Below are 27,225 nucleotides of genomic sequence, written 5' to 3' on the forward strand. Positions count from 1 at the left end.
TCAATCGGGGCAACGCATTAGCAGTCTTCGCAGGCACCCACTTTGCCAGACCGTTCTCCACACTTCATTTTGCTCTTGCAGACACTGAATTATCATAAAGACTCTGTCAGCCCAGACAGGCCGACAGAGAGAGGGCGCCTGGGGTAAAGTACATTTTTTAATTATTTTTTTTTATTTTGGAATTTTGCAAGAGCTTTCTAGCCAAAAGCGTGTCTGCTTTGAACAGACACCCCGAATGTGAGTGGAAATCATGGAGTCGAATGTAAAGGGCAGCGAAGGTGTATGTTCGAATCACCGATAGCTTCTCAGGACTCCAGCAACGACCAGCCAGCCAGTGTCTGGTGGACGGGCGTCTGGGCGAATATGCGCGCGCACGTGTGCGGCCATGCGTGTGTGTGTGTGTGTGAGGATCAGCAGCAACACACACTTAACACTGGTTTGCAACATGGCGTTGAAGCGCCGAGAGACACGACGGCTCTCAATGTCTAACGCCAGCGTTTTGTTCGGGAAGCCAGGGGAGTGTTGAGCGAGGAGAACGAAACACAGAGACTCTTTTACGCACCGGCGGAGACAATAGCGGATTCCGACGTATGTTGTAGCTATAGCTGTATAACTGGTTGTATAGACGCACGCTGCTACCCCGCTGGTGGAAATCAAAGGCTGTACATGGCGGTGGAGAGCACAATTTGGCTGTTCTGTCTTCTTTCGCTGTTTTGTGGTCCATCCAACCAAGGTAAATTCCTCACTTTAATCTTCTGCAGTTTTTTTAAATATATATATATATTTTTTACTTCTTTTTAATTTTTTTTTCTTCGGTGGGGTGCATGTGTTGGGTAGCGCACCACTCATATTACGCAGAAGTGCAGTTACTCAGCACATAACTAGGCTGCAATAACACAATACGGAGCTACTGGGAGGATTCGCACCTTGCACGGTCTGTGCAGCGTCTCCTCAGTATTTCATCTTCAACTCACGTGGCTTCTCTGGTGTTTATGGTGTCGGGTTGGGTGGAAGAGTTTTCGCGTTGCGAAGTTGCAACGCATTGCCCCAGGAGGAGCAGCCTTTAAACGCTGCCACAGGGCGGCCACAGGGCTTTGAGCCAACCGGGGAAAGTTTGATTCAAGAACAGGGAATGGGGCACACAATGAAAGAAACTGCTGCAAGCAGCCGCATCTTGCATGTGTTTTTATGCCTGGCCAAAAAGAATAACTTCTTTTACGAATGACGCACACAGTTCATATGACTTCAGCTACTGTCTCTAAAAAGTTGAGTGAGGGGCTTTGGGAGATGGTAATCCCTTCATAAGGGCATTATTTGTTTACCGCCGCCTCAGCCTCCGAAACTTGAATGAGGACGAGTTTAATTGCTGAGAATGAAAGATGCACAGCAGAAGATTAGTCTTTCGTTTGCTCCAGAGCGTCAAAGGCAGGTGGAAAAAGGAAAAATGTGGCCACACTGGCGAACTGGCTAGAGACTGACTGCTGACATGATTTACATGACAAAAGACCTTTGCAGGATATCAGCGCAGCTTTAACATTTAAATGCTCTTCAGGGCCAGGAAACGGGTGTAATAAGTTTAACAAAACTTTCTTTTGAGAACCCAAACGTTTCGTCTCATGAGTTGGAGTACATTCCGCCTGTGTGTCTGAAATCACTAAAGCAGGTCACAGGAGCAACACTGATGTTGTGAAAGTGGTCTAATTAGCATGTAGTACTTTTATTTGCCAAACTTGAATCCATTATCTTTGTATTGGACTTCATGGGTATCTGTGTTTTTCTTTTTCTTTAAAAAAAAAAAAAAGACTAATGACGTGTAAAGATTAATGGACTGAGCAGTTTTGTTCGTGTCAATCATGGGGACAAGGCAGATGGGACTATGTAGCTGTAGTCATCATGCCTGAAAACACGAGTGATCAAATCTGTGAGCCAATGTCTTCTGCTCCAAGCAGATATTCTCCACTGTAAACTGGAAGCTGATTTCATCCTTAGAAAACATCTCTGCCATGACCTTTGTGTCACATTAAAAGTCAGTGTAGTTTTTTCATTGGTGTCCTGAGGTGATTTTTACCACAGGTGATGAGAAATAAAGCAATGCTGTGCACAAGATTTGGTGTGGCAGGGAAAAAGTCAAATGTAAAGTGCATATTACAGGTAGACATCACCTCACTCTGAGATACTGCAGTTATAACCTGCATGCGGTCCATTATCCATTGTCCAATTATGCTTATGAAGGCTATTAAAGGGAGGTGACCAGATTTGTGCCTCCTTGACTTCCATCTGACATAGCAGTTGAAGGTCAGAGGATACAATTTATATAGAGTTAGATTACTGTGGCTTGCAGAGTCAGAGTAGATAGTCCGTTGAAGTACTCCTGACACAAGACTTGGTGCCACACTGGAGGCGATCACATCCACATGATGAAATCTCTTGCAAGTAAAAGCCGATTGGTGTAAAGGATGGCTGTGATAAGAGTGAGGAGGATGTTCATCTGTTTGCACAGGGATATATATCACCAAAAGACACTTAGCTGGTATTCAAACAGCTTTTGATTTATTTATTTAAATGATCAGATTCGCAACAAAAAGAATGTTAGTCTTCCATTCTAAGAACCACTGGAGTATTTATTGTTTGTCCTCAGAAAGTGTTTCCACAGCAGAAGCAGTATTTGCAGTCATGAGCTCAGTTGGCTGCAGAGTTGTGCGTTATGAGCAGATGGACATATTAGTTCTCATTATGTTTTTATCAACAGCCACACTGTTGTGTCATCAAGGCCAGTAACCCACATGGGCATGTTTTTCTTTTTATGCATTTTATTGTGCTCCAAAAGGGGAGCATGCATTATTGTGGTGGGTGTTGGTGGTTGTGTGAATGGAGGCTGGTCATGAGTGGGGGCTGTGGGAGATTCTGGAACAGGGATGAATTGGTGGGAGCTGTTGGGGCAAATATGAGAGCCATTTCTACACACACACACACACACACACACACAAAGAACTTCCCTCAACTGTTCTAAAGATCAAATGAAAATATGTCATCTTAACTAAACACAACACAAGCGAATAAATGAAACAAAAGTGCCGAAGTGTCTGTGTGTTCACTGTCAAACAGTACTACACAGTTACAGCTACTACACAGTTACAGCTACTACACAGTTACAGCTACTACACAGTTACAGCTACTACACAGTGGGCATACTTTAAAATAGTTTTAAAAAATTTTAAAAAATCAATCATGCTTCTTCAGGACTTTATGAGTAAATTAATCTGATTATTATAAGGGCTTTGCCCTTTTTATTTGCTCATGAAAGATGGAAAAAAAACTCATGAAGTAAATTAGTTGGCAGATACCCAGTTCAACAGCCACTGCATGTAATTCCACAGGAGCAGCAGAGTGTGATATGCCTTGATCAAACTCAGATGTTCTTTGCGTTCATTTCTTTCACTGTGCCCAGTTACACTTGTTCTTCAAACTGCTTGTCTGTCTGTTCTTGAAAGAACCCAGAAAATGAAAATGTGTGTGAACAATGCAACCATAAATTTGTCAGGGGTTTGCTCAGTGAGTCGTTCACATAAGACAGTGCGACATATTGTTTCTGCAAAGAGATTGAAATCTTCACTCTTGTGCTCATGGCGAATTGTAAAACATCCACTAAATTCTTGGGATATTAATTAATCAATTGTCATTGTTGTCATGTCAGCCAGCACAGGTTTCACAATAATTTGGAGTTTTCGTTTGTCCCTGCACCACATTAAGTGCCTTTCATGTTTGGGACAGAACTCGTCAACTAGAAAACTGAGGGGGTTTTTTTTTGTATATGGGAGAACTCTTGAAGAGAAAGACTATTATTATTATTGTCCTTCAGATTCCTGGAAGGGATTCTTAGATTATTTTTTGTGCAAAGCTCCCACAGAAAACATATTTAACATGATTATCAGGCCGTTCGGGGAAAACGGACCAGAATTCACTGGAAGAAAAAATGAAGAAAAAAGAAATAAGACTCCCATGTGTCCAATCACTTGTGGAGGTGGAGATTGCTACTAAGGGTTTAAACACCTTTTAAAGGTAAAATGTACAAAACTCACAGCATGTTGTTTCAACACCCATTGGAGTTTCCTATTATTTACTTACTATCATTATACACAGTCTAAGAGATAACGCTTCGTATTACACGATAAATAAAAGGGGAAAATTGGTCATCACACTGTTATTTTCCTTCCCTGCTAAGTAAAAGGAATCGTACTCAGAATAAACATTTTAAATGAAAACATTTCCTCAAAAGCTCCTCACAGACCTTTCGAGTCTGTGACCGTCAGCATCACTGCTTTGCTGATGTTTCTGCGTGTTCTAAAATGCTTTTTAAAACTGCCTGTTTGTGATGACACTCATAAGGGATATTCATCCTTGAAATAAATAAGGAGGGCTTGCTATCTTTAGGCTCCAGGTCAGACTGGGTCACTTTTCTTTTTCACTCATAGTTAGAATGTTCAGAGAATCCTGAGGAGGATTCGACTGTGGAAATCCTGCTGCTAAGATGAATCTGCTCAATGTTAGTCATGGTGTCAGGAGAGGGAGGGAAATGTTTTTGAGTTGAGAATTTATTTCACACACTGCACCATGGCACTGTGTTACAAAGTCCAGTGTGGAGCTTAAACATCATGGCAATGTAAAGTCACACAGAGGAGGGAGGGGGGGCATTTTTGACTCTGAGCTACTTGATATTTTGAATACTTTTTTTGTATCAACTCAACCGAGTTCAGTCCCAGGTTTTTACCACAAAATGCACATATCACAAATTTCACTCTTAGCTGTCATTATATGAGATGATGCTCACAAACACTGCTCCACTGCAAAAGTTTCACGACAGCATGAATATTTGTAGAATATTAACTGCCTTTGTGCTTGCAATGTAATTGGTCTCATATTGTTTCAAAGCAAAGGGCGTGAAAACACTGTTGTAATATTAAGAAGTCCCACCTTGCTTGCTCGTAAATAACTGATTGTTTGTTATTTAAAGAAGACAAGTCTAACACAAACCTCTAAAATGATCAGATCTTACATTTGTCTTTTCATAGCGAGTTAAAATAACTTTACAGATTGCACCAAAAGCTGTGGACAGCAAGTTTTTGTGTGTTGCGTAGTTTTTACAGCAAAAGTTGGGTAGCATGCACATAAGAGTGTGCATTCCATAACATCATTTATTTAATTTTTTTCAACTTTTTCAACATCTGTTTGCTCTCCAAAATACTTTTGGGATGTCTGTTGCCAAATATTTACTTTATTTTTCGTATTACATAAATTGTTTTATAGTTGAATGTTGGCAAACAAACGGCTTGTGCTACTATTGGCTGGGGCAAAGAGTGGCTCACAGAGCTTTTAAAGTTTTCTTTAAAGCTGCATTTCATTTGAGGGACGAGTTTTCTTCCAGATGATGTTTCTGTGTGACGATCATACTAGTAAATGCTGATTTACCATCTGTGTGATCTTTTTGTTTTTGCTGGCTTTAAATAAATGTCAACCTTTAGTTTGTTTTCTCACATTTTGAATCAAATAGGTGTCACAACAGAAATCAAAGCTGAATCTAAATTGGTCAGAGATTTTCATCTGCAATGTGGAAAATGGCAAAAAGTGACTGAACCTTTTGAAGCTTCCCAGTTTCCTCTGCAGGGTCCTTTTTTTTTTCTTTTTTCTTTAATGATGGTGCCGGTCTCCATCTTTACGTTCTCTATAAGTTGCCGCCTGTATCTCCTACTGATCTCTGCAGATATCTTAAATGTTTAGAGTGCATTCAGCTCCTGTTTGTTGTGTCTGCACCAGAGGGACAGCTTTTTAACCTAGTGCTATCTACAGAATATTAAACATTGCTCTTGCAGAGGGATGCATGCTCTTTGTAGAATAACCTGAAAATGTTGTTAGAGTGCCGCCTCTCGTGTGTAACAGCTCCTCTGGCATCACCCAAAAAAAAAAAAGAAAGAAAGAAATTCAGTACATGTATAATGTTTGTATTTAAAATTCTGTCCAGAGGCTGAATTTAATAATGAAAATATCCTCACACTAACTTCTTCCCTTTTATCAGCACTGCACCTTGACTAGCTTCATGTAATTATTTTTCTAATTTAAATGTAAAATATTTAAAAAGTATGATGAATGACTTTTGTTCTGGTTGTTAGAGTTTATTGCATTTTGGTCCCAAACTTATAATAAAGTCGGTATGTCTCATACATACACAGATTTCTTAGGACTTTCAAAAATAAGAGTTTGTTAGACAGCTGTATCTGTGGACAATGGCTCATTGCACATTAGGGCAAATTAGGTATCTGTGTGTGTTTGTGTTTGCTGATGTTTGTGCTTTCCACTGATGTGCCTGCTTGTGTGTAAGCCGTGGTGTGTCAGCTGCAATTTGTGAGTGCATCTTGATCCCCTCCCCGGAGAGCACATACTAAATTAGGATGCATATTATTTAAAGATGCCCTGGGCTGAGTTTCATCTAGGTATATTTGTGGAGTGAATATGTTGTTGTTGTATTTTTTGTTTTTTTACGGTGTCCTATGTTTGCCTCTTGCTGTCAGGGAAAGAATCTTAAGCACAGAAGTATTTGCATTAAAGCATTTCGTTGTCTCAGTACCTGTACTTTGTGCAATGACAATAAAGTTGAATCTAATCTAATCTAAAAATTAAAGGAGAAGAAGCCTTCAGGTACATTTTGTTTGCTGTGAATTCATATGATTTGCTCTCCGGGGATCCAGGAAGTGTTGTGGTGAATATATTTTGTGAATGCTTTCATACAGTTGTAAATAGCCTCTTTAAAATGTCTGAAAATTAGATCCTGTGAGCTGAAGAAAAGAACTCTGATGTCTCCATTCTTAAATGATTCAAACAAGCCTTTTTTGGCTTTACGTTCTGTAAAAAATAGTTTTGAAGTCAGTACATTTTATCAAATATTTATGTAGATAACAGTTCATCTACTACTGGCCGACAGCAGATAGTTTTATTGTCAACCATTACAATGGTCTGGCCTTATTTCAATAAAAAATATGGGATTTAGGTCTGGACCCTGGCTGAGCCATTTAAACACTTTGGTTGTATGATTCAGATCACAATGTTGGACAGTCCAAAGCTTCTTTCTGCTGACTGCCTTAGGATTTTCTCTAGAATCTTAATTCAAACAGTCCTTTTCAAAGTAGAAAGATCAACAACAAGACCCTGTAGGGCTATGTGAGCGATTGTGGTACCAAGATCAAACGTTTGTCTGTATTGACAAGATACTTGTGCTACTCAGTGCGGGGGTCAGATACAGGACTTTGGGCTAAAGCTTTCAACAAGTGAAAGAAATGAGAAGTATTCAGCCTCAAGAATACCACAGCCACAGTCAAGACTTCTGCTGTGTCAAATGTCATGTTTTTGGGTTGGTTTTCAGTGGGGAAGGCAGTGGTCTCAAATTAAATTACATAATGTGAAAAGGTAATGGCAATAAGATTCTGGTGGAATCTGTCTTTAAAAAAACAAAAAAAAAAACTTGGCCTGAGGTTGACCTTTAAATTCATTATATTTTATTCTAAAGTACTTTTGAAGGTCCTTTGTGTCAGACCTTGTAACATATAGCGGCAAAATGACAGGCTGCAGCTTACTGAGACTCCCCATTATTTGGTTTGTCCCCTCTGGACTACTGTTGTAACATGATGGAGGCTACAGAGGAAGACTCCGGCCATATGTGGATATAGAGGCTCATTCCAAGGTAATGTAAAAGGAGCAGTTCAACTTAGAGATTGTTGCAGAGGAAGTGCAGTCTACAGTCATTTTATTCTAACTTTACAGTACAGTTAGGCTTGACATGGTAATTCACTAAGTTTTAACATTTTTCCATATCATTTTATCATTGTTGGAAGTACTGTCTAACTGATAACCATTCTGAGCACCATTTCAGCCAAGGTTCCCTGTAAGCCAAGCTGACTTGCCACTTGGTCAGAGAAAATCCTCACTTTTTCTTTCATTAACACCTTTGCAGCTGCGCTAAAGTCCTGTTCAAGCCGACATATTTCCTTGCCTTTTGAAAATCCGGCATACAATCTACACCATAAGTCTCAGACCTATCAGTTGTGCACATTGTCAGCATATTATATGTATGACCATGATCGTGTTTACTTACGGTGAGTATGGATGTACGAATTGATCCTTTTTGTTCTCCACTGGCTCAGTTGAGCTCTGTAACCTGCTGTGATGAACAGCTGATCCCACCCATGTCGAAGAGATGCTGTCTGCAGTGGAAAAGGAAGCAGGGATGAGCTATGTCACATCACTACCATAAAGGACCAGAAACCAGCTTTTTTGAGGGGTTTTGAGATTTGGCTCATCTGCAAATGGAGATCAAGTGTGAATGAGTTTGGATTTTTGAGAGCATTCATACTTAAATCCTAAGAGCACAAAGATATATTACTACAGCAGTGTGGCAGTGCTATTTCATCATGTTGTCTTACTTGGTCTATAAGATTAGCTCGGATGAGTACATTATGTTGATGTAGGGAAGCTGTAGCAGCCTTAGTTGGCACTAGCTGTAGTTCAAGGCCAAATCATAATCCTATCCGTCTAAGACAGTAGGCCAGTGTACCTTGCTGGTAATGTTTTTACCAGTGTGTGGGCTTTTGTGAGACTATCTGCAGCCTAGCTGCACTCACATGCTTAACCAACCAAAGGTCACCTTCCATCCATTCCTCCTCGCGGTCTGCTCAGTCACATGATGGTTGAAGTTGATTATCTGTAGAAAAATACTAATATTTATACTGTATGCTGCAGCGGGAGATGGTATTTTAGGAATTCATTGGAGAGCTACACTTCAGTTATGAAATCTTTGATATCTTCCACCATTACACAACAGAGGAAAAACATTGATGAATCCTTTGACCAAAGAGATGTCCATTTATACTGATCCTGCACACCCTCATTCTCATTCAAATGGAGTATATTATTTAAAGGTCACTCCCATACTCTGATGGAAAATGTCCTCACTGAGAACCCCGCTGTGAGGATAATATGTGAAGCTTGATCAGAGCCCTTCTCAGTGCATGAGCCAGGTAGTGTCAGATAACTGTCATTCATCATCCTGATACTGTGTGAGAGGTTCTGATCATTGCAGACATTTATGGAGACTTTATAAAGTCCATGTGCCTCACTCGAGAAAGCAGCATTGAGGAAAAGGAGATTCAAACTTTTGAACTGTTCTGCCTGTGATCTGTGTCCTGTCCTTCGTTGCGTTTTGGCACCATTTAATACGTTACCAGATGCGATCCCACTCACCAGTGTCACAAGCCGTTTCCTGTAGGCTTTTCTCTGTGAAAAAACTTTTTTCTGATTTGGATCTCCTGTGCTACTTCCATGTTAGTTTTATTGCTAGCTTTGTTGACTCATGCAAGTGGTCTGGCACTTGACATGGCCATGTGGAGGCCCCATGCTGCTGGGAGGCTCTGCGTGCAAGAAAGCTGCTCTCTGATTGGAGGAAGCATGACTGGGATGAATGAGCAGTGTACATAGAGCAGTAGGCATGAGAGATTGTACTGATACGCCCCCTCTCACTCTCTAGCCCCTGCTCTTCCCTCTGTTCCATGTTTGTCTGAGCACACTCCTGCATTTTTTCACTGTATACTTTCACACTATGTGAAACCATGGACATTATTCCTTTATGACAGAGCTGGACTGCAGATACCATGTTTGACAGCAGAATATATCAAAATCAAAGTGGGACAAATGCAGAGGCCAAAAAAAAGTCTTGTAATCAGAGCTGAAACTATTAATGGATTTTTGACCAGGAATAAGCCAAACACTGTTTCTGTCCCGTGAGAAGAGGTGGTTGTAGTGGAGGCTCACAGAGACCGAACTGGAAATGCAACACTGTCAACAAGAAGGAACAAAACGTAGTTCTTTAGAAAGCTTGGATCCATCAGTGTTTGCAGTAAGATGTTGTACATATTCAATAAGTCTGTGATGGATAGTTGGGTCTGTTCTGCAGCCATCTGTCTGGGCAGCAGCTTCAGAGCCACTTACTCAAAGAAACTGATCGACCTGTAAAAGAAGGCTGGCTCTGTGCTGGGGACTTCTCTGGAGACCTTGAAACTAATTTATTCTAAACAGAATGTTGCAAGAGCTGCTCAAGATAATGGACGATACTACACGTCCTCTACATTACATAGTGATCAAACAAACAATGAAAAACAGAAGTGTGTTCAATCAGAGGCTGCTTCAGTTCGAGTGTAGCAGAGAACATTAAAGGAAGTTGTTTCTTCCCACAGCAGCAACTCTGCACAATGACCTTTTTACAAGGACTAATAATTGTTTTGATTCTGTATGCTACAGTAGCACCAGTTTTAGAAGAAGAAGACCCTGCTAAAGAGATGGGTGGAGGGGAGTTGAGTGGGTCATTCCACACTCTGAAACTGGCCACTCTAAAAAGTGGATCAAAAGCATGTTGGAAGTAGTGTTATTGTACTGTATTGCTGTTGCATTTTGACCAAAGCATGTCATAGATATTTCATGAAGATTTAAGGAAATTGTGTCAACTTGTAAAAATTGGGTATATGTCTTTTTTAAGTGCAACACTACTGGCTCCAGAACATCTATCGGTTCCCCTTAGATGGCATCAACGTCAACTTTATTTGTATGGCACTTGTATTGCACAACTTAAAAAAAAAAAAAAACTAAATTGCTCTACGTCATGCTTCAAAACTGATATTCACAAAACAGTAGATGGCATCATAAATCCTTTATTTATATACTAGTACGTGGTGGGAAAAAATATATAGTGATCAACTTTTTCTTGTCTGACTCACCGGATCAGTTTTTTCGACAATGGAAGTAACTCTGTGCCCATGACTGGGTGTGAGAAGAACTCTGGTGTATCGACGTGGGAGGAAACACAGCTGGAATGGTTAACACTCGACAAGGCAGCTGTTCACATTGTTGAGTCACTTGCAGCCTCACTGTGGCTGCTCAATGCTCAGCCCTCTGTGCACAGCTTTGCTTAAGAAGTAAACCGTTGTAATTTACTATCCAAGTAATCTAAAGCTTAACAGGGGGAGTTAATATATACTATGCACTTAATTTTTCTTCACAAGGACACGATACCCAAAGCAATAGCTGGGATGACGCCTAAATATTTAGACAGAAGCAATATGTGTCCGTCAGTGACATTCTCTCCATTTGCACTCTGGAACCCGAGAGTCTCTGTCTGCCTGTAAACTGCTCTGATGATCACAACTCTGGCTTCACAATATTGATTTATTTATTTTTTTGTTAACATGTCGGGTAGTTTTTGGCCCCAAGCATGTGTATCTAATGGGACTTTTTTCTTACCTTGTGGTAAATGGTGTAAGGTCATTGAGTTGGAAAGAACATGAAGTAAGCATAAGGACTTGGGTTTTGTTTCAAACAACCCAAATTATGACATTTTACTGGGAGGACAAGTGCAACATTCATGCACATCATTCAGGAGTAAATCATAGGATTTCTATACTAATGCTGGGTGAATTTAGAAGATGTACCAGGCAATCTTATCTTATCTTTCATGGTTTTAGTGGCTGTTCTTCACAAATGTGTCTGTAATCTTGTTTCACTCTCAAAAGCCCCTCTGATTCAATCTGCACAACTGTTTTATTTCACTCTGAAATACTTTTTTTATATATATAATTTTCTCTCAACTTTGCATGTGTGACCACACTAAAAATCTTAAATGGTTTAGGGGATGGTTTTCAGGACAGCTGTAGCACCATGACCCAGTCTAAAACATCCTAACAGCTAATAACTGAATTACAAACAATAATACCAATGTCTGACATCTGTGAACTACCCGAGGATCATTATGTACACTCAAGTGGTGTTGAATAGTTGCATGAATGAGCGAAGAAACCTCTTCTCACCTCATTTTTTTTTTTTTATACTGTAGGAAAGGGTTTGCTCAGCATCCAGTCCCACATAAAATGACTATAACAGTCACAGGTGTTATAGCATCGATGTGAAAACAACGTACAGTATACTAATTTTTGCTAAGGGTGCTGTGTTCAAGGCTTCAAGTGTGGAGCACAAATGCACAAATTGCTTCATCTTAATCAGATAAAGGAGCTCATAGCGTCACAATGAGGTGGTAATTCAATAGATATTCCTTGGAGAATTTATTCTTAGTCTAGTTCACTTTCAGGCACCTGGAGATTTTTATCACATTTGCCCATATTTTTGCTTCATTGTATTATACTTTATAGAATTCCATTGAAAAAGCTAGTTCTGGTCACAGCTCTGCTGGACAAATTCTAGTACGATGATGAGTTTTCATGATAACAGTTGTCCTTAGGGCAAAAAATGGGAAAAAATCATATCATATTATCATGTGATAATTCAATATTCAGTTAGACTGTACTTCACACTCATGTGTCATGCTCTTTATTGTCTGTTTTGTATTGGTAACATACCCTATGAAGGATCTGTATTTGGTCTGAAAATATACAACACACATTAGCTGTGGTCCAACAAGTCATTGGAAATGTGGCTGATGGTATCCCATCTAAGATGGTCTCTATCTTTTGATATTATCTTAACTGTCTTAGAGTCTCTCAGAAGTAATCAATCTTCAAAAAGCTGCATCTACTAATTGTAGAGCATTTCAAAATAATGTTTCTCAATGTGAAATTGTGAAGACTTTGAATTTTCATAGAAAGATTCAGAGAATCTGGAAACTTTTCTGTGTGCAAGGGACACACCCAAAAATCAATACTGGATCTTTGGGACCTTAGGAAATAATATTAAGGAACTATTGTCTGTGAACAGTTTACCGTACCATCCACAAATGCAAGATAAAACTCTATCATGCGAAGAAACCATATGTGAGGATGATCCAGGAATGCTGCCATCTTCTCTGACTACTTAGATGAAGTGGGAAACTGTTCTGTGGTCAGATGAATTTAATTAATTTTCAAAGAATCACAGACGGTGCATTCTCTGAAGTGAAAAGGGAGGGGACCATCCAGCTTTTTGCTGGATGTCAGTTCCAAAGCCTGCATCTCTGTCAGCATTGGGGTGCATCAGTGCTTATGGAAGTGGCAAATTAAGCAGGTAGAAAGACACCGTCAGTGCTGACAGGTATATACAGGTTTTACAGCAACATATGCTCCTGTCTTTTTAAGGGGACATCTTGAATATTTCTGCAACAAAGTGCTAAACTGCATATTGCATCTATTACAACAGTATGGCTTCATAGTCGAAGACGTCAGATGCAGGACTGACCTGCCTGCACTCCATTGTTGAGCAGCTAGAATACGAGATCAGACAAGAATGCGGCAACATTCCTTTCCAAAAAGTCCAGCAACTGGCCTCCTCAGTTTTTAAGACATTTACAGACTGTTGTTAAAAGAAAACAGCATGCTACACAATGAGAAACACGGCCCCATCCTGTCTTATTTCAGACATCTCTGCCATCAAATCGAGATGAGCTAGTATTTTTCATGAAATGGCCAAATGTGTCACTTACAACTCTTGAGGTATTTTCTGTTTTATTGTAAATTACATGTTGGTTTGTCAGATGATCACATCATTGCAGTTGTATAATATTAAAATACTTTATATGTTAAAATGATTAAGTAAAATTAACAGCAAATTTCATTCTCGAGTATCCGCATTCATCTTCTTTACATTGCTTTTTTAATTCAGACTTGTTGGCATCCCTAAGGTCCTGAAAGACTTGGAGTATTGTCTAGTTTCTCTCTAAACGCTGTGGAAACCTGATCTGTGACCCGGAGGTCACTGAGTGTCCAGTCTCCGTTGAAAGTGAGCTGGACTGAGTGAAATAATTGCTGTGTTGGTTCTTCTCCTGTTTCCCTTTCTCCTTTTCACCCCAGAGTTGCATAAGTGATGTATTAACAGAAGTTGACAAATGACATGGGTGTTAACAATGGCAATAAGAGTAATGCCTTCCACCATCTCCAATTCCCCTTCCTTTTAATCACTTTCTTAATCTGAATCACAGAGAAAGAGATTCTTTTTTGCATTTCACAATTTTGGATACAATTATGAATATACAAATAGATTTTAATCTGTCCTTTTCTCCATTCATATGAGGGACAGTAAGCATCTGAGATGGGTTTCATGTCATAATATCACCGTTATTTGCACTGGTAGAAATGTATTATGAACCCATACAAGGTTTTAAAAGTGTTAAAGGAGCACTGCATAATTTATGCGTGGAAAGTCTGCCTCTACGTTTTTTCTCTCTGTTTGATTGTCTCATGTTAACTGTTTGTCTCTACTTTTTCTAAACTTCTGTCCCCGCTCTACCTTAAGTAAGTTGTGAACCTCTTGGCTATGCTCCTTCACAATCCATTCACCACAGTGAAGATAGACCACTCAACCGCCACCATCTCTCAGAATGCACACTGTCCTTTCCAGCAGCTGCCACTTGTATAGTAAAATGGCCACTTTGCAGATTCTCCCCTCTTTACCGTCCTGTGTCCTCATGAGACACTGACAGTTACTGTGTGGGCGTGCATACATCTGTCAGTGTAAACGGGCACGTTGGCATGTGCATACTGTGTGTGCGTGCACTACGGTAGCTAAAAATCTAGGGCATGGCAAGGTTTCTGGTGCAGATGTGTGTGAATATCAAGTGTTTTATTCCCAAATGATATGTCAGCTACTTGAAATATCTGATATGCTTAACTCTCCTTCTTCTGTAAAGAAGAGTAGGTCATGGTAAACCTCAGTAGCTCAGTAAATGTTTCAGTAATGTTTCCAGGCTTATTTCATTGTGTAATTAGTTGTATGCATTAGCAAAACTTTTCTGAAAGTAAACTACTTTTAATTAATATTTTGTGCTGTTATTACACTTCTGTTTCCACTGTAATGCTGAATCATACACACTTTTCACTAAGTGAAACTATTGGCAGTGAGCTGGGAAATAGCTGCTAACGTTTTGATGACATAATGAGACTTAATTAGTTTAAATGGAAGAGATGAAGCTAGGAGCCAGGAGGTCGTCAGTGTGTGCTGACACACACATACAGTCGAGTTTGTTATTTAGTTTGCTTTACGTGTGAAGTCTACATATGTTTCTGTTTCAATATGTTTTCAGTACATTTGTATCAATGCATGATTATGTTGTGTCCATAGCAGATGTGTTTTCGTCTGAGTGCTGTGCCACACAAACACACACCCCTTTATCAGGAGGTGATGGTGGTGGTTGGGGATTGGGGGGGGGGTCATTTAATCAAGAGAAAAATTCCATCTCCCATTAACTTAATTAATCCGACGGCAGAGAAAGAGAAGCTGAAGGAAACCTGCCTGTGTGTGTGTGTGAGTCTGAGAAAATAGAATTTTTAAGCTGAATTCACAAAGCGGTATTTCAAATGAATTATAGAAGGATCTGCCCAGGATCACATTGTGTTTCACGCACAAAGATGATAATCTAGCCTAAAAGCTGTCCAAGTGTATTTTTTTTATTATTTTTTGTGGGGGAGGATTTATTTTTTTTACTGTCCATCGTGGGACTTAAACCAGATCAGGATATACAGTGACACTGTCTCTGTATGATGACAAATGTTGCCAGAAAAAGCCTTCAAAAACCACCTTAACTTACAAAAAAAAATATTGATTGATATTTAAATATTTTAATTGCTATTTTTTACTGTTTGAGAAGGAATACACATCAGTAGTCGAATCAATTTAACAGCGCAATGCAATACAATTTAACGCCAGCCAGCTACCACAACTGAACTAGACTTAGCGAAGCTGTCACATGACACATCACATCCATACGTGACGCACGTTTGCAGACCGGACAAACGTAACAACCACTAACCCCTTTTATCATAAACACCAAAATACAGAGAACATTCTGCACACACACACGCATACACATAAAATGTATCCTTCTACATTACAACAGTGATTAAAACAGTTGTTTACATTTACAATGGTCAGTTTGAACTTTTACCTTTACGCAGAACAGACTGTTGGTTGAAACGCTTTCAGGTGGGCCCTGATGTCTGTGTTGCAAAATTTGACACCTTCCTTTCATCACCTCTTGATAGCCATAGTTTGAGATCATTATCACTTTCCCACTTTTTTAGATAAGTAATGATGACTGATTGAATGAACTGTGTTTCAAAATAACAAAAGATTCACTTAAAAACTGCCAAATTGACCATGAACCTGTCCAAAGCAAATTTTACCCAAAAACACACACACACACACACACGCTCTGGCAACACTGAGGGTAACAATAAGGACACAGTAGGCAACACTTTCGTCTCTTTACTGACTGAATCACGCACTTGTACAATGGGATTTACACGTTTTAGGTCTGTTTCTGGACACAGATGTTTGTATGTATTTGTTTGGTTTTCTTCAAGAACACACACCAAAGGCATAACAATGCCTAAATCATCTGTAGGGAACAAATATGCTGCTCAGCCCCAGACAGTCCACATGCAACCTAAATGAACATGAACTAGTGTAATTACAAGAGGGATGCTGTTTGTCAGAGTCTCGTATTTCTTCTGATGGACTGTTGGCCAATAGGGATACAGAACTCATTAAACTATAATTAAGGAAAATTACCTTATGCTCTTCGCACATTCTGTCCAGTCCAGTTTAAGTTCAACATTAATATATGTGCATCAACTTAAACATGATAATGCAATCAGAGGCTTTCCAGGTTACATTGTTGGAAACTTAGCATTTCTTGTGACTCGATTTAGGTACTTTTTAAAACGTGCGACAAATTAATAAGACAGTCCTTGCACTGTACTGTAAACATCAGAATGCAGGTGTGCTCCAAATTTATAGACAGCTGACCGTGAGTAGGAGAGAAATGACTAAGTCAAGACCAAGATAGTATTACTGTCAAAAACTTGATCTGACTTCAAATCACTTCAAGTGTAATCATGTTCAAAGAATTCCAGCCAAAAGTACTGCTGTTAACATCTTTCTCTGCACCCAACCCCACACCCTCACAAGGGACAATGTGAAGAAGACGCATTAAGTAATTTGACTCATTATATGTTGAATGCAGGTCCAAATCTGCCATTAGCAACGTATTTGATTGGGCATTCTGGTCTATTTCCACTCTCTAGATGTAGATTTTTTTTAAATGCCCTTTGCTACAAGAAACAGCAGCCTCAGAGCAAGTAATCCAGTGTTGCCCAAAGGTTAGTGAACACTTTATAATTGTTTGGATAAATGCAACATAAAACTTCAGTAAACCCTGAAACAAGTCTTAAGAATAGATGGCAAAACCCAATTAAACAAACAAGACACATACCCCTGTTGTTCAGATCACTGAACAGCAATGATGGTCATGGCTACAGGTAGAAAGCCAGTTCTCTTTAAATGAGTTTTGCTTGCTGTGTGCAGCTTGGTAAAAAGAATATACATAATAAAATGCAGTGGAAAAATACTTACCCATCAAAACTCTTCATTCCAGAATAAGAACCTCATTGCATTCGTGAAACATGGCGATGGTTGTATCATATTTTTAGTCTGCTTGGTGAATATATGTAAAGATCCACTAGTGAAATGTTTACATTTTGTGTTGTTTCAGAGATGTGAGAAACAGTCAAAAGTGCTTTGACCTGAAATGGTTTACAGTCTGTCAAGTTGAAGTATAGTATGATCAGTTCACTCTCTCTACCAGTTCTACTGGACCACACACCAGTTTTACATGGAGGCTAAAGAAATTAAGCACATGGCTAATTAACGTCTGCACATAGGGACATGCTTCAGATTCTATTTCCCAATACATTTATCACCCTATATGCACAGACATGCTCTTTATTTTAACTAAGAATGAAAGATAAGTAGCTAAACAGATGCAATCACACAGCCGGTAAACATACCTGCTTTAGTCTGTAGTCTAATTGGCTTCTGCTGCCAAGGCTGTCACATAATCCTCCTCTTGGGTTTTTGTTTACATTTACGTTCAAAGCACTATTGTGAACCCGGATCTCTGCCTAATGTGTTCACATTATTTCTCACTTGATGAAAAACTGTTCCTAGTCCTTCCTTTTGCTGTTGCCTAGCAACCAGCATACATTTCTCACTTATATAGTTTCCTCTTTATCGCTTATTAAAAAAGATATTATTTTTCTTCTTATCAAAAATTGAACCATCAATCTAAGTTTGACTTATTATTTTGCACTTGAGATAATATGAAATGAAAGTCAGCGGGAACTCATTTCTTTCTTATATTTTGAGCATGTTAAGATTTTTGGGTATAATACATGACATTATTGATGCATTTAACTGACAATAATTGCTGCTCTGTCAAAGCTGTTTTCAAATTAATTTAAGGATTGCTCATTTCCAGCGGTTTTTGGGGGCGATTGCTGATCAAGTGACCAGCTATTGGCTTTTTATGCTCCAAATTACTACTATGATATCAGCTAATTAAAAATTCAATCTCAAGGTGCAATTTATTCAAGGATGTTTATGCCATGAGAAGTAAATCTGTGATGTGTGCAGTAATTGATCCAGTAAATGGTGCAATGGCTCCTGACTTATAAATCCATATCTAGTCTACAAAGAATTTCACTTCTTAAGCCTTTGTCAAAGACATCTGCTCTATAGATTTTGTAGAGGATTTGACAATTTGACAAGTATAGTTGAAATACTCCTGGTTCAAACACATTCCAAGTGTGAAGCTGGCAAAAGAGAGCATGACCAATTTGTTGAGGAGCTGACACTGCTCGCTCTTCTACATATGCTTTCCTTTTGATTGACTGATTTATTTCTTGAATCTGAGATGTTGGTTTTGTTGAGATTAAAGAGTGTTTTCCTTTGAATGGAGGTTAGACAGAAACTGTGCATCAGTATTTCTCAAGGGTTTCATCCAAACTAATTTCAAACAATTTCTTGGAGGTGGAATGTCATCAACATACAGGCACACACTTACTTTCATCTGTCGGAAGGGGTGAACACTTAGAACCCAAACCTTTTACTGTAGCTGTAAATGCCTTCGGCAGTAATGGCCACTGAGCTCCAGAGTGCTACACATAAATCAGCCTTCAGGTTTGTCGATAGTCGAGGTCAAGCAGTCTTGGCTCTTTGGAGAAAAAAAAAATGTAGGGGGAAAGAAGACATTTGCTAAGCACTTATATGTAACTTCATACACCTGCAACCCCTGTGGCACTTAAATTTAATCTAGCAGGAGAATGAATGTTAAACGTAAAAAATTATTCCATTGTTATGTGAGGCGTTTCACTCCAAAGCTCTCCAGCTACCAAAGTGCCTCTGCTAGTGATGGTATTACAGTCCAAAACTTCATCTGAATAATTATGATCACAAGAAAAAGTCATGGCTTCATCAGAAAAAGGGAACTGCAAAGAGTAATGATTACGCAACAAGGATGTGATGGATATGGAAATAAAGTGTTTGTCGTGGTGAATTATTTTTATCTATTAATGTCAAATTTACATTCTTGTTCATGACAGCTAAAATTCCTCTTCTATTGCAAAGCTGATAAGGACTGAACAGAAGTGAACTGAAGTTTTGAAGTTGAATTAAGAGCATTTTAGAACAGAAGTTCACTTCATGAAAACAGGCAGATTTAACATTGTTTTTCAATGTTTTTATTGTATATTTTCTCTAATATACCCCCAGTCGGCAGTGAAACTTTACTCTTCACTAAAAGGAAAACCATTTTCTTTGCTCTCATACATCTTACAAAGCACATGTTAGCGCATGATGTATAGGGAAGTATTTTCACATTAAAGGCATCATCAATCAATCATGGCCAAGATAATGTATAGTCTGTTGGAAGCAGTACAATAGAGCGACTTCTGAGCCCTGCTGAGGTTTTTTTTTCATGTGTCTAATGGCATCCATCTACCCCAAGAATGACGATTTAATGGTACATATTCACTCCAGATTTGAAGTCTTTATATCTTCGTATTGCTCATTTCTCATGTTTTTTCATCTCTCTTCTTTCTATTCGTTTTCTGTTTTGGTCTGTTCTGGTCTGTTCACTCATTTAACTAAATCAAAAACCTTTCACAAAGAAACATACTGTTTTGAAGTCAAAGGGTAGAGTAGGAAAAAAACCAGCCTAATTACCCGAGTAAAGATTAAAAGATTGGGTTTAAATGGCATCAAACTGTGTGAGTTATGACTAAGCAAAAGTAATAAAGACAAAAGAAAAACCAGTAGCTGGTTGCACAATGCACTAGAGGTTGCTGTGTGTGTATGTGATAGCACTACAAATGTATTCATTTGCATTCACAATTATTGTTATTATCAGTATTATGTAGAATTTCACATAAAATAGTGAAAAAAATCATTCGACCTTGACTAAATTTAAGCTTTGTAAATTTCCAGCATTTTGCACAGATCTCATTAGACTGCAGTTGATACAGTAATCTACAGCTCATCTCACACCAGCTCATCAACCTCTCACTCCAGGAATCCCCTGTCTCTCTGACTTTAATGTCCTGCTGCTGACATACAAATCCCTTCATGTAGCTGCACCGGTTTCATTTGCAGAGCTTTTCCTCCTCCTCCTCCTTAGGATGGCCTCTTGTATGTCCCCTAACACCCTTCTCTGAATGCACTACATTTATCCATCTGTGCTGCCAACAGTATTGACTCTATTGAAGTTATGCTGTGAAAAGACAAATTGGCAAACGTTACAGCTGATAGACTAGACAAAAATAGCCAGCATGATGAAGTGTACAAATGTTCAAAAGAGTGAAAATAGCCAGATCAATGAGGAAAGGGTGTAATCTTCAGTTACAGGTGAGCTATGGGTGTTTTTAAGGCCAAAAAATAAGTGACCCCCTGGATTTAGCAAAGCAAATAAGTATGAGCCTCCCATTGGAAAAGAGCTGAAGTGATTCATATGTTTTAACATGCAATAAGTTAGTCAACCCTCAGTGATGCAGTGAGTATCTCCACTGTCCTAAAACAACCCTGTTTGAGAACAAATCATGCAGTCATGGGATAAATTCTGTTTCAGAAGAGTCCAATTACTGGTCTGAATCAAGCAAACAAAACACCTAGAGATTTCTAAAACTTCTAAAATTGAGTCGAGATGTCCAATACGTTATAAAAACCTAGAAAGATATTCCTCTTTGAAAAAGAGACATGTTTGGGTGAACATCATTGTGGGGTTGCTCCAATTTGTCAGTTCTAGGATCAGCAAGATAATGTGCCCTAAAAATTAGGTCAGCTGATTACCGAATTAATGGATAATCAGGTTTTTCACCCATAGATCTTTCATGATGTCATGGGCATATTCCTAGATGACATTGTCATTTCATCTGGCTCAAATGGTAACAGAGTGGTCCAGACCTAAACTCTACTGAGAATCTGAGAAATGTGCTGAACTCATCCATCATCAATACAAGATCTTAATGAAAAATTATGATGATTCTGGCTGGAAAATAATTTAGCAACACTGCATAAGCTTATAAAAACAATTGCAAAGTCATCATCAAAGCTTAAGGTGGTCCAAGAAACTTTATTTTTCTTTTAGCCTTGCCGTCTATATCAGAAAAAAAAAAAGAACTACGCTCATCCTAAAGTGTTGCTGGTACAGTGCAAAGTTAACAAACTTTTCTTCTTTCGCTCAACACAGAAAAGCCTGTTTCGGTGGAGCTGAGCTGTGGTGCTGGGCCCAGCCATGTGGTGTTGGAGCCAGGCTCGCCCCTTTTGCTGGACTGCAACCTGGGGGCCAGCGACACACCTTTCAATGTTAGCTGGTTCAAGGATGGAAAGCCACTCCCTCTGGAGGGGGAGGAATACCTGCAGCACCTTGTCAATGGATCCCTCCTCCTGCTGCCCACCTCTACAGACAGCAGCCCCCCCCATGATGTGGAGGGGAATTACAGCTGTGTGAGTGGCAGCGCCTTTGGGGCACTGACCAGCCGGACTCTGAAAGTGCTTCTTGCAAGTAGGTCCAACAATACCCAGAGCACACTGCTTTTTTTTTTTGCTTTTTCTTTTTTTTGGGTGAGGGGGGTTGGTCGGTTAAGCGCACATGAAGTCAGAGTCTCAGAGATCTGTAAGTTAGACGTGAGTAAGGGAATATTTACTGTGTGCGTGTTAACTCTGTAGAAAATCAATGAATCTGTCTCCACTTGACATTTTGACCAGGATGACCACTGCCACTCAAAGAAGAAACACTAAATCAAGTCACTCCCTCAATGGCAGCATTATGACAGTGAATGGCATTCACTCTGTCCTTGTCTTTCTCTGACTTCTGTAGTCTCCATTAAAATTAAATTAAAATGTATGAAAATCAGATGAGTAGTGGTAACAATCTCACAGAAGCAAATAAGTGTATTTCACATCATGTTAAACTCTTTCTTAAATCCTAGAAAATAGTGATGACATATCCATTATAAATAAGCTAATGCATTGTGTTTACACTATATGTGTTAATATTGTATGTGTCTGTACGGTTTTGGGTGGTGAATACTTCAAATCAGTAGCAGTTTCACTCATTCTGACCTTTAAAGTGCTTAGTTTCTGTATGTGGCTGACATCCGGGTTGCAGTCAAGAGCAATAAACTAGACTAATTGCCTGAGAAAGTTGCATTTATCAGAAACATGGTTCCAATTCAGCCTGCATGATGAGACGTTTTCAAACACGCACCGGAGTCCTGAAAATGTTCTACAGATGATCCTGAGCAGTGGCCTGTGAAAATCTGCGGCATTCACCCCAGATTTTTTGGGAAGGTATTTCACCCACCCCCCTCTAGAGAAATGTCCAGAAAATCAGTGGGAGAGACATTGTGTGAACATACTGTATCAGCAAATTTCCGGGGCATTTGTAGCCACTGTGCAAGTGTGTGTGTGTGTGTTGGTGGTATGAAGGATGAGAGGACAGGCTGAAGTTTTTTAATCACCCTACAAAAGAGGCTCCTTTCTCGCACACTCCAAAGTAGTGGTCTTTATATAGTCATTAGCTTTGTGTGAGATGAGACAGTATCCTGTGTGGATGGCTCTTCTTTTGTCAGCCATCACATGCCTATTTATGAGGTTCTCTTGTTTGAGGGACAATGAGGACTAAAGGGGACCGGGTGTTAGATGAATGGTGGAAATGCAGAAAAGGCTGAAGAGAGTATGTGGCGATGGTGAAAAGAAAAGCTTTTGAGAACATTAACACTGACCTTCAGTTTGGGTGTGTGCACAATCGATGTATATGTGTGTGCAGTTTTTTTTAATCAAATCAGATGAAAAGCTATGAGACAGATGTGACTGTGAAGAAAGCTGCCGCCAAACAACCTAAACACTGATGTTGAGAAGACATCCTCACTTCCGACTGTGTCTTTACACACTGGAATGAGGCTGAAGAGAAACCGTAGCAGAGATCACATCTGTGAAAACACATTAGAAAAGCCACCTGCTCCAGTTTTCGCTGTTGCAATATATAAGTATGATGCATGTGCCTGAGAGGCAGAGAGACAGCCAAAGAGACTTTCTCCTTGTCTTAATGCAATTTTATTTTTTTCTCTTTCACTCTGCATCTCTTTGAGAAAAATGACAAACAGAGTGTGTTTTACATTCACAGAAACATAAGGATGGTAAAAAAAAAAGCAGCTCTTAATGTTAATTATATTAATTAGTCTTTCTGATTATGTGACAGCTGAAGCAAATGTCAACGTCTCCTAATTACTAGAAGCTTTAGCAAACCACCTCTGATGGTTCTATCTGATGTTCTAAACATAAAAAGTATCATCCACCAAGCCAGCAAAGCTACAGCTTTTCTTTTTTTTCTCACTGTTTTCATCCCATGCCAATAAAATTAGGGAAATACCATAAGGAGAATAGATTTTTAAGAAGTATTTGTTTAATTTTATGTATAGGAGCACTTCCATTTCAAAACTTTTTACTCTTAGCGGGGTTGCTGTAAATTGCTTCCTTTGGTCAGTGATGAAGGGCATTCCTGCATGTGTGTCAAAACCAACATGCTCTCCAGTAGCTACTTCAAACATCTGTTGAGGCAGGGGGCATGCTCTATGAGCTTTCACAATGTTACTCAGCCTTAGAACTGGGTAGCAAAGAGGTCACGGGTGGAATTATCTGCCTGCACAAGGGGAGGGGAAAAACACTGCAATCTGATAGCTGTGGGGCCAAAGAGTGGGGCACCGACAGAGGGACAGACAAAGACAGAGAAAAAGTCGGGGTAAAGTCAAGGGCAGGAAAGAAATGTAGAAAAAAAGAGAAGAAACAGAGACAAAATGGAGAGTTCTTTTAGATATCGAATGGAAGGGATTGTCTTTATATAGGTAAGTGCCCAAGGAGCTGCCTGAAATTCCTCCTGACACAGAAAGACCCTGTTGCTAGGAAACAATTGAACATATTCTTTGTTTCTTGTGTCTTGGTATGTCACCTTTAGATGGGAGTATTATGATGAAAAATTGCCCTGTGTGTCATCTTGAGCCAGACTGGTGTCAGCTTTTCAGTATCTGAGAGGGCGATTTACATGGTTCCGGATGGATCTGCCATGGAATGTCATCGTGAGTCTGGGGACACTCACTGAACCCTGGGGAGTGACTATTATAATTATACTTTGACACAGCAGAGGTGGAGGCTCAGCCAGACGACATTGTCCCATCACAGCATGGCCAAAATGTTTTCTCTGAACTCGCCCTCTACCCTCAACCCCCCTGTTGCATTTACATACTGCGCACTCTCGCTTATCAGCTGTCATTCACCCCACGCACACACACCCATAGTCAGTATACACGCACTAATCCAATAATGTAAGGACAAGAGAAGCCTGTCTACAAGCATCAAGGCATGCACTAGACTAAACACTGAGGTAAATGTAGATTTGTACACGTGCACTCCAACCTACTCATGCACAAACTTAATGAGCCTGCCATCCCGTGAGCCGGTCTGACAGCAGCATAGTCTATGGGTAATTCTGGGATTCTGCTGTTTAATGTGTGAAAGTGGAATGGGTTAATCATCACTGTCTCCTGTACAACATCCTGCGCATTAATGCATGTATTGTTCCTAAATTAATCAAATGCTTTCTGCTTCTATTATCACATGTGGGACTGCCTCTGTGTACTCATTGAGAAACTCTGTTCCCTCAAAGCAGCAGGAAAATGTTAATGGCTTGTTTGTTGCTATTAGAAATAGTGGGTTTGATACGAGTCGCAATAACTCAGATATTCTGTTCAGTGTCTCCTCAAGTCTAGAGCGGTTCCAGGGAAAATCGTCAAGGACAAAATCTTGTACAAAAAGACAGAATAGCTGAAGTTTGGAAATCGTGAGGCAGTCATGTGATTGGTTGCAAGTTGGGAAACACTCGGCACTCAGAATAGTTGCTCTTGTTGGTTTTATACCAGAATCAAGATTAGGACTTTTCATATGTGTTAATTTTAGTCTATTTTTAAACTTTAAAAAAAAAATTAAATACATTTTTTTTTCAGAGAATTACATTTATTGGTGTCCTCAATAAGAACAGTAATCACAATAACAGGAAGAATGGCCACCTCTTACAGGCAAGGTTTCAGTGTCAGTTTTTGATGCTCATTTAGAAAAGGTAAATGGGAACAAAAAGTGGAAGAAAGATAAAATTACAGTCACTTGAGATGACTTAAAAAAAGACACGAAGTAATGGAGACAACTTTGCGAATGGTGTCTCAGGTGACAAACAAACCTAAATTGAAGCAGCCCACCAACTGTTAAACTCTTGTGACTGACTATCATCCTTCCAGATATCATATGATCTCTCAGATATTCCCTCTTCTGGATGTCTCCTGCAGTTGTTGTTGTATTTTCCTACAGCCTGCAGCCTGTACTGCCACCCTCTGGTAACAGCGTGCAGCCTTGTTTACTCTATCAAAACCTGCAAAACCATTAGTTCACAGTATTTTTATTGGGATTACATGAGAAGTTAACAAACTTTTGAATGGAAACCCAGTTTATGTGCAGTTTAGCTTATTTTTTTTAATCCTTGCACCTTTAGTGATTCCATTACTTTAAATCTAACACCACAAGTACATTTTTACTTGTGGTTCTACAAACTGTGAAATTCCTAAATTCCAGATAAGCAATTGGATTTTTTTTTTTTATCAGCTGTCCAATTTTACATTTCACTGTTCTGAAGTCTATTATGATGCACATGTAACTGCACACTGTATTCACTTGCCTAGTTATGCAATATAAGATTCACAGTCTCCTTGTTTTCTATTATCTTTATACTTTTTTTCCCCCTGCCTTTGGCTGCCTGTTCTGTCTTCCTTTTATCCACCCCCACTCTCTACTCCTCAGACAGGGCTACAGGCAAAGTGGTTGGGATACTCAGCCTGTTTTGTTCTCTGTTCCAACAGCCTGTTGGGGTCAGAGGTTAGAGGCCCCTCAGACACTACTCCCTGCTGCCCTCTGGTGCTTAGCATTACCACAAAAGGAATAGTTTTTTTTGTCAATGTGTGGAAACTGAGAAAGCTGGAACCTTTGCTAAGAGTACCTGGAGAAAGAAAATATCCTAAATATCCTAATTAGGATATTTAAATGCTCAGAATGAGGGTTTCATTCAATAACATAACTTAGAATAGCTTTCAATCTAAAATGGTATTAGTGCAAAAAATCTGAAATTGAAGCTGCTGAAGTGTCATTCACATATGATCCAGGACATACCCAAGTACCCCAGCTGAAAAAAAACAAACAAACAAAAAACGAGAACTGTGAATGTTAATTGGGGCATTCAGTTCTGTTTGCATTATATAAAAGATTGGAGTAACAATGAGTGGACTTGGTATATATTCAAATGCAATCTATACAGACTCTAATGAAAAAGGAGCTGTGGATCAATAATAGATCAATGCTTCAAAATAAATAAATCATCTGCCACACTGTGTGACCTTCATTAAATAACCTGTATCCTGTTCATCTAATCATATGTACCCATACAGATAACAGATGAGATTAGACTGGGCTTTTTTACAGGTCTTTACCCAAGGACATTCTGCTCTCCGGGAGGAGATAACGCTTTCTGCTTTGATAACGAAACTCTTGTTCTTCATCATTTCTCGACCCTCAGGTCTATATAGATTCCATCAGGAGCCATCACCACAGACAGTGCCCACAGGGGGAGCTGCCCGCTTTGAGTGTCAGATTCAGGGAGTACCCACACCTGTTATAACCTGGGAAAAGGACAAAGTGGCTGTCCCTGACGAGAGAAGGTAACCCTGCTTTGTTGTTTGTTGTTGTTGTATTTTGAATGGAGGTTTGTCAAGTATTCTTCTAAAG

The 27,225-nt window shown here is 39.4% G+C and overlaps 1 protein-coding gene across 2 annotated transcripts in view; it reads left to right on the plus strand.

Moving 5' to 3' along the window:
• The first annotated feature begins 410 nt into the window (after window positions 1-410).
• Window positions 411-27,225, plus strand: part of igdcc4 (immunoglobulin superfamily, DCC subclass, member 4) — a 48,963-nt gene continuing 22,148 nt past the window's right edge. For both annotated transcript variants that reach the window (XM_072380246.1, XM_072380247.1), the window contains exons 1-3: window positions 411-733; window positions 21,593-21,907; window positions 27,017-27,158. In XM_072380246.1, the coding sequence (XP_072236347.1) occupies window positions 667-733; window positions 21,593-21,907; window positions 27,017-27,158 (524 nt within the window). In that variant the 5' untranslated portion in view covers window positions 411-666. The remainder of the gene's footprint in view (window positions 734-21,592; window positions 21,908-27,016; window positions 27,159-27,225) is intronic.

Source organism: Leuresthes tenuis, unplaced genomic scaffold (genome assembly GCF_036924035.1).
Source record: "Leuresthes tenuis unplaced genomic scaffold, fLeuTen1.0.hap1 SCAF_2, whole genome shotgun sequence".
NCBI classification, from domain to species: Eukaryota; Metazoa; Chordata; class Actinopteri; order Atheriniformes; family Atherinopsidae; genus Leuresthes; species Leuresthes tenuis.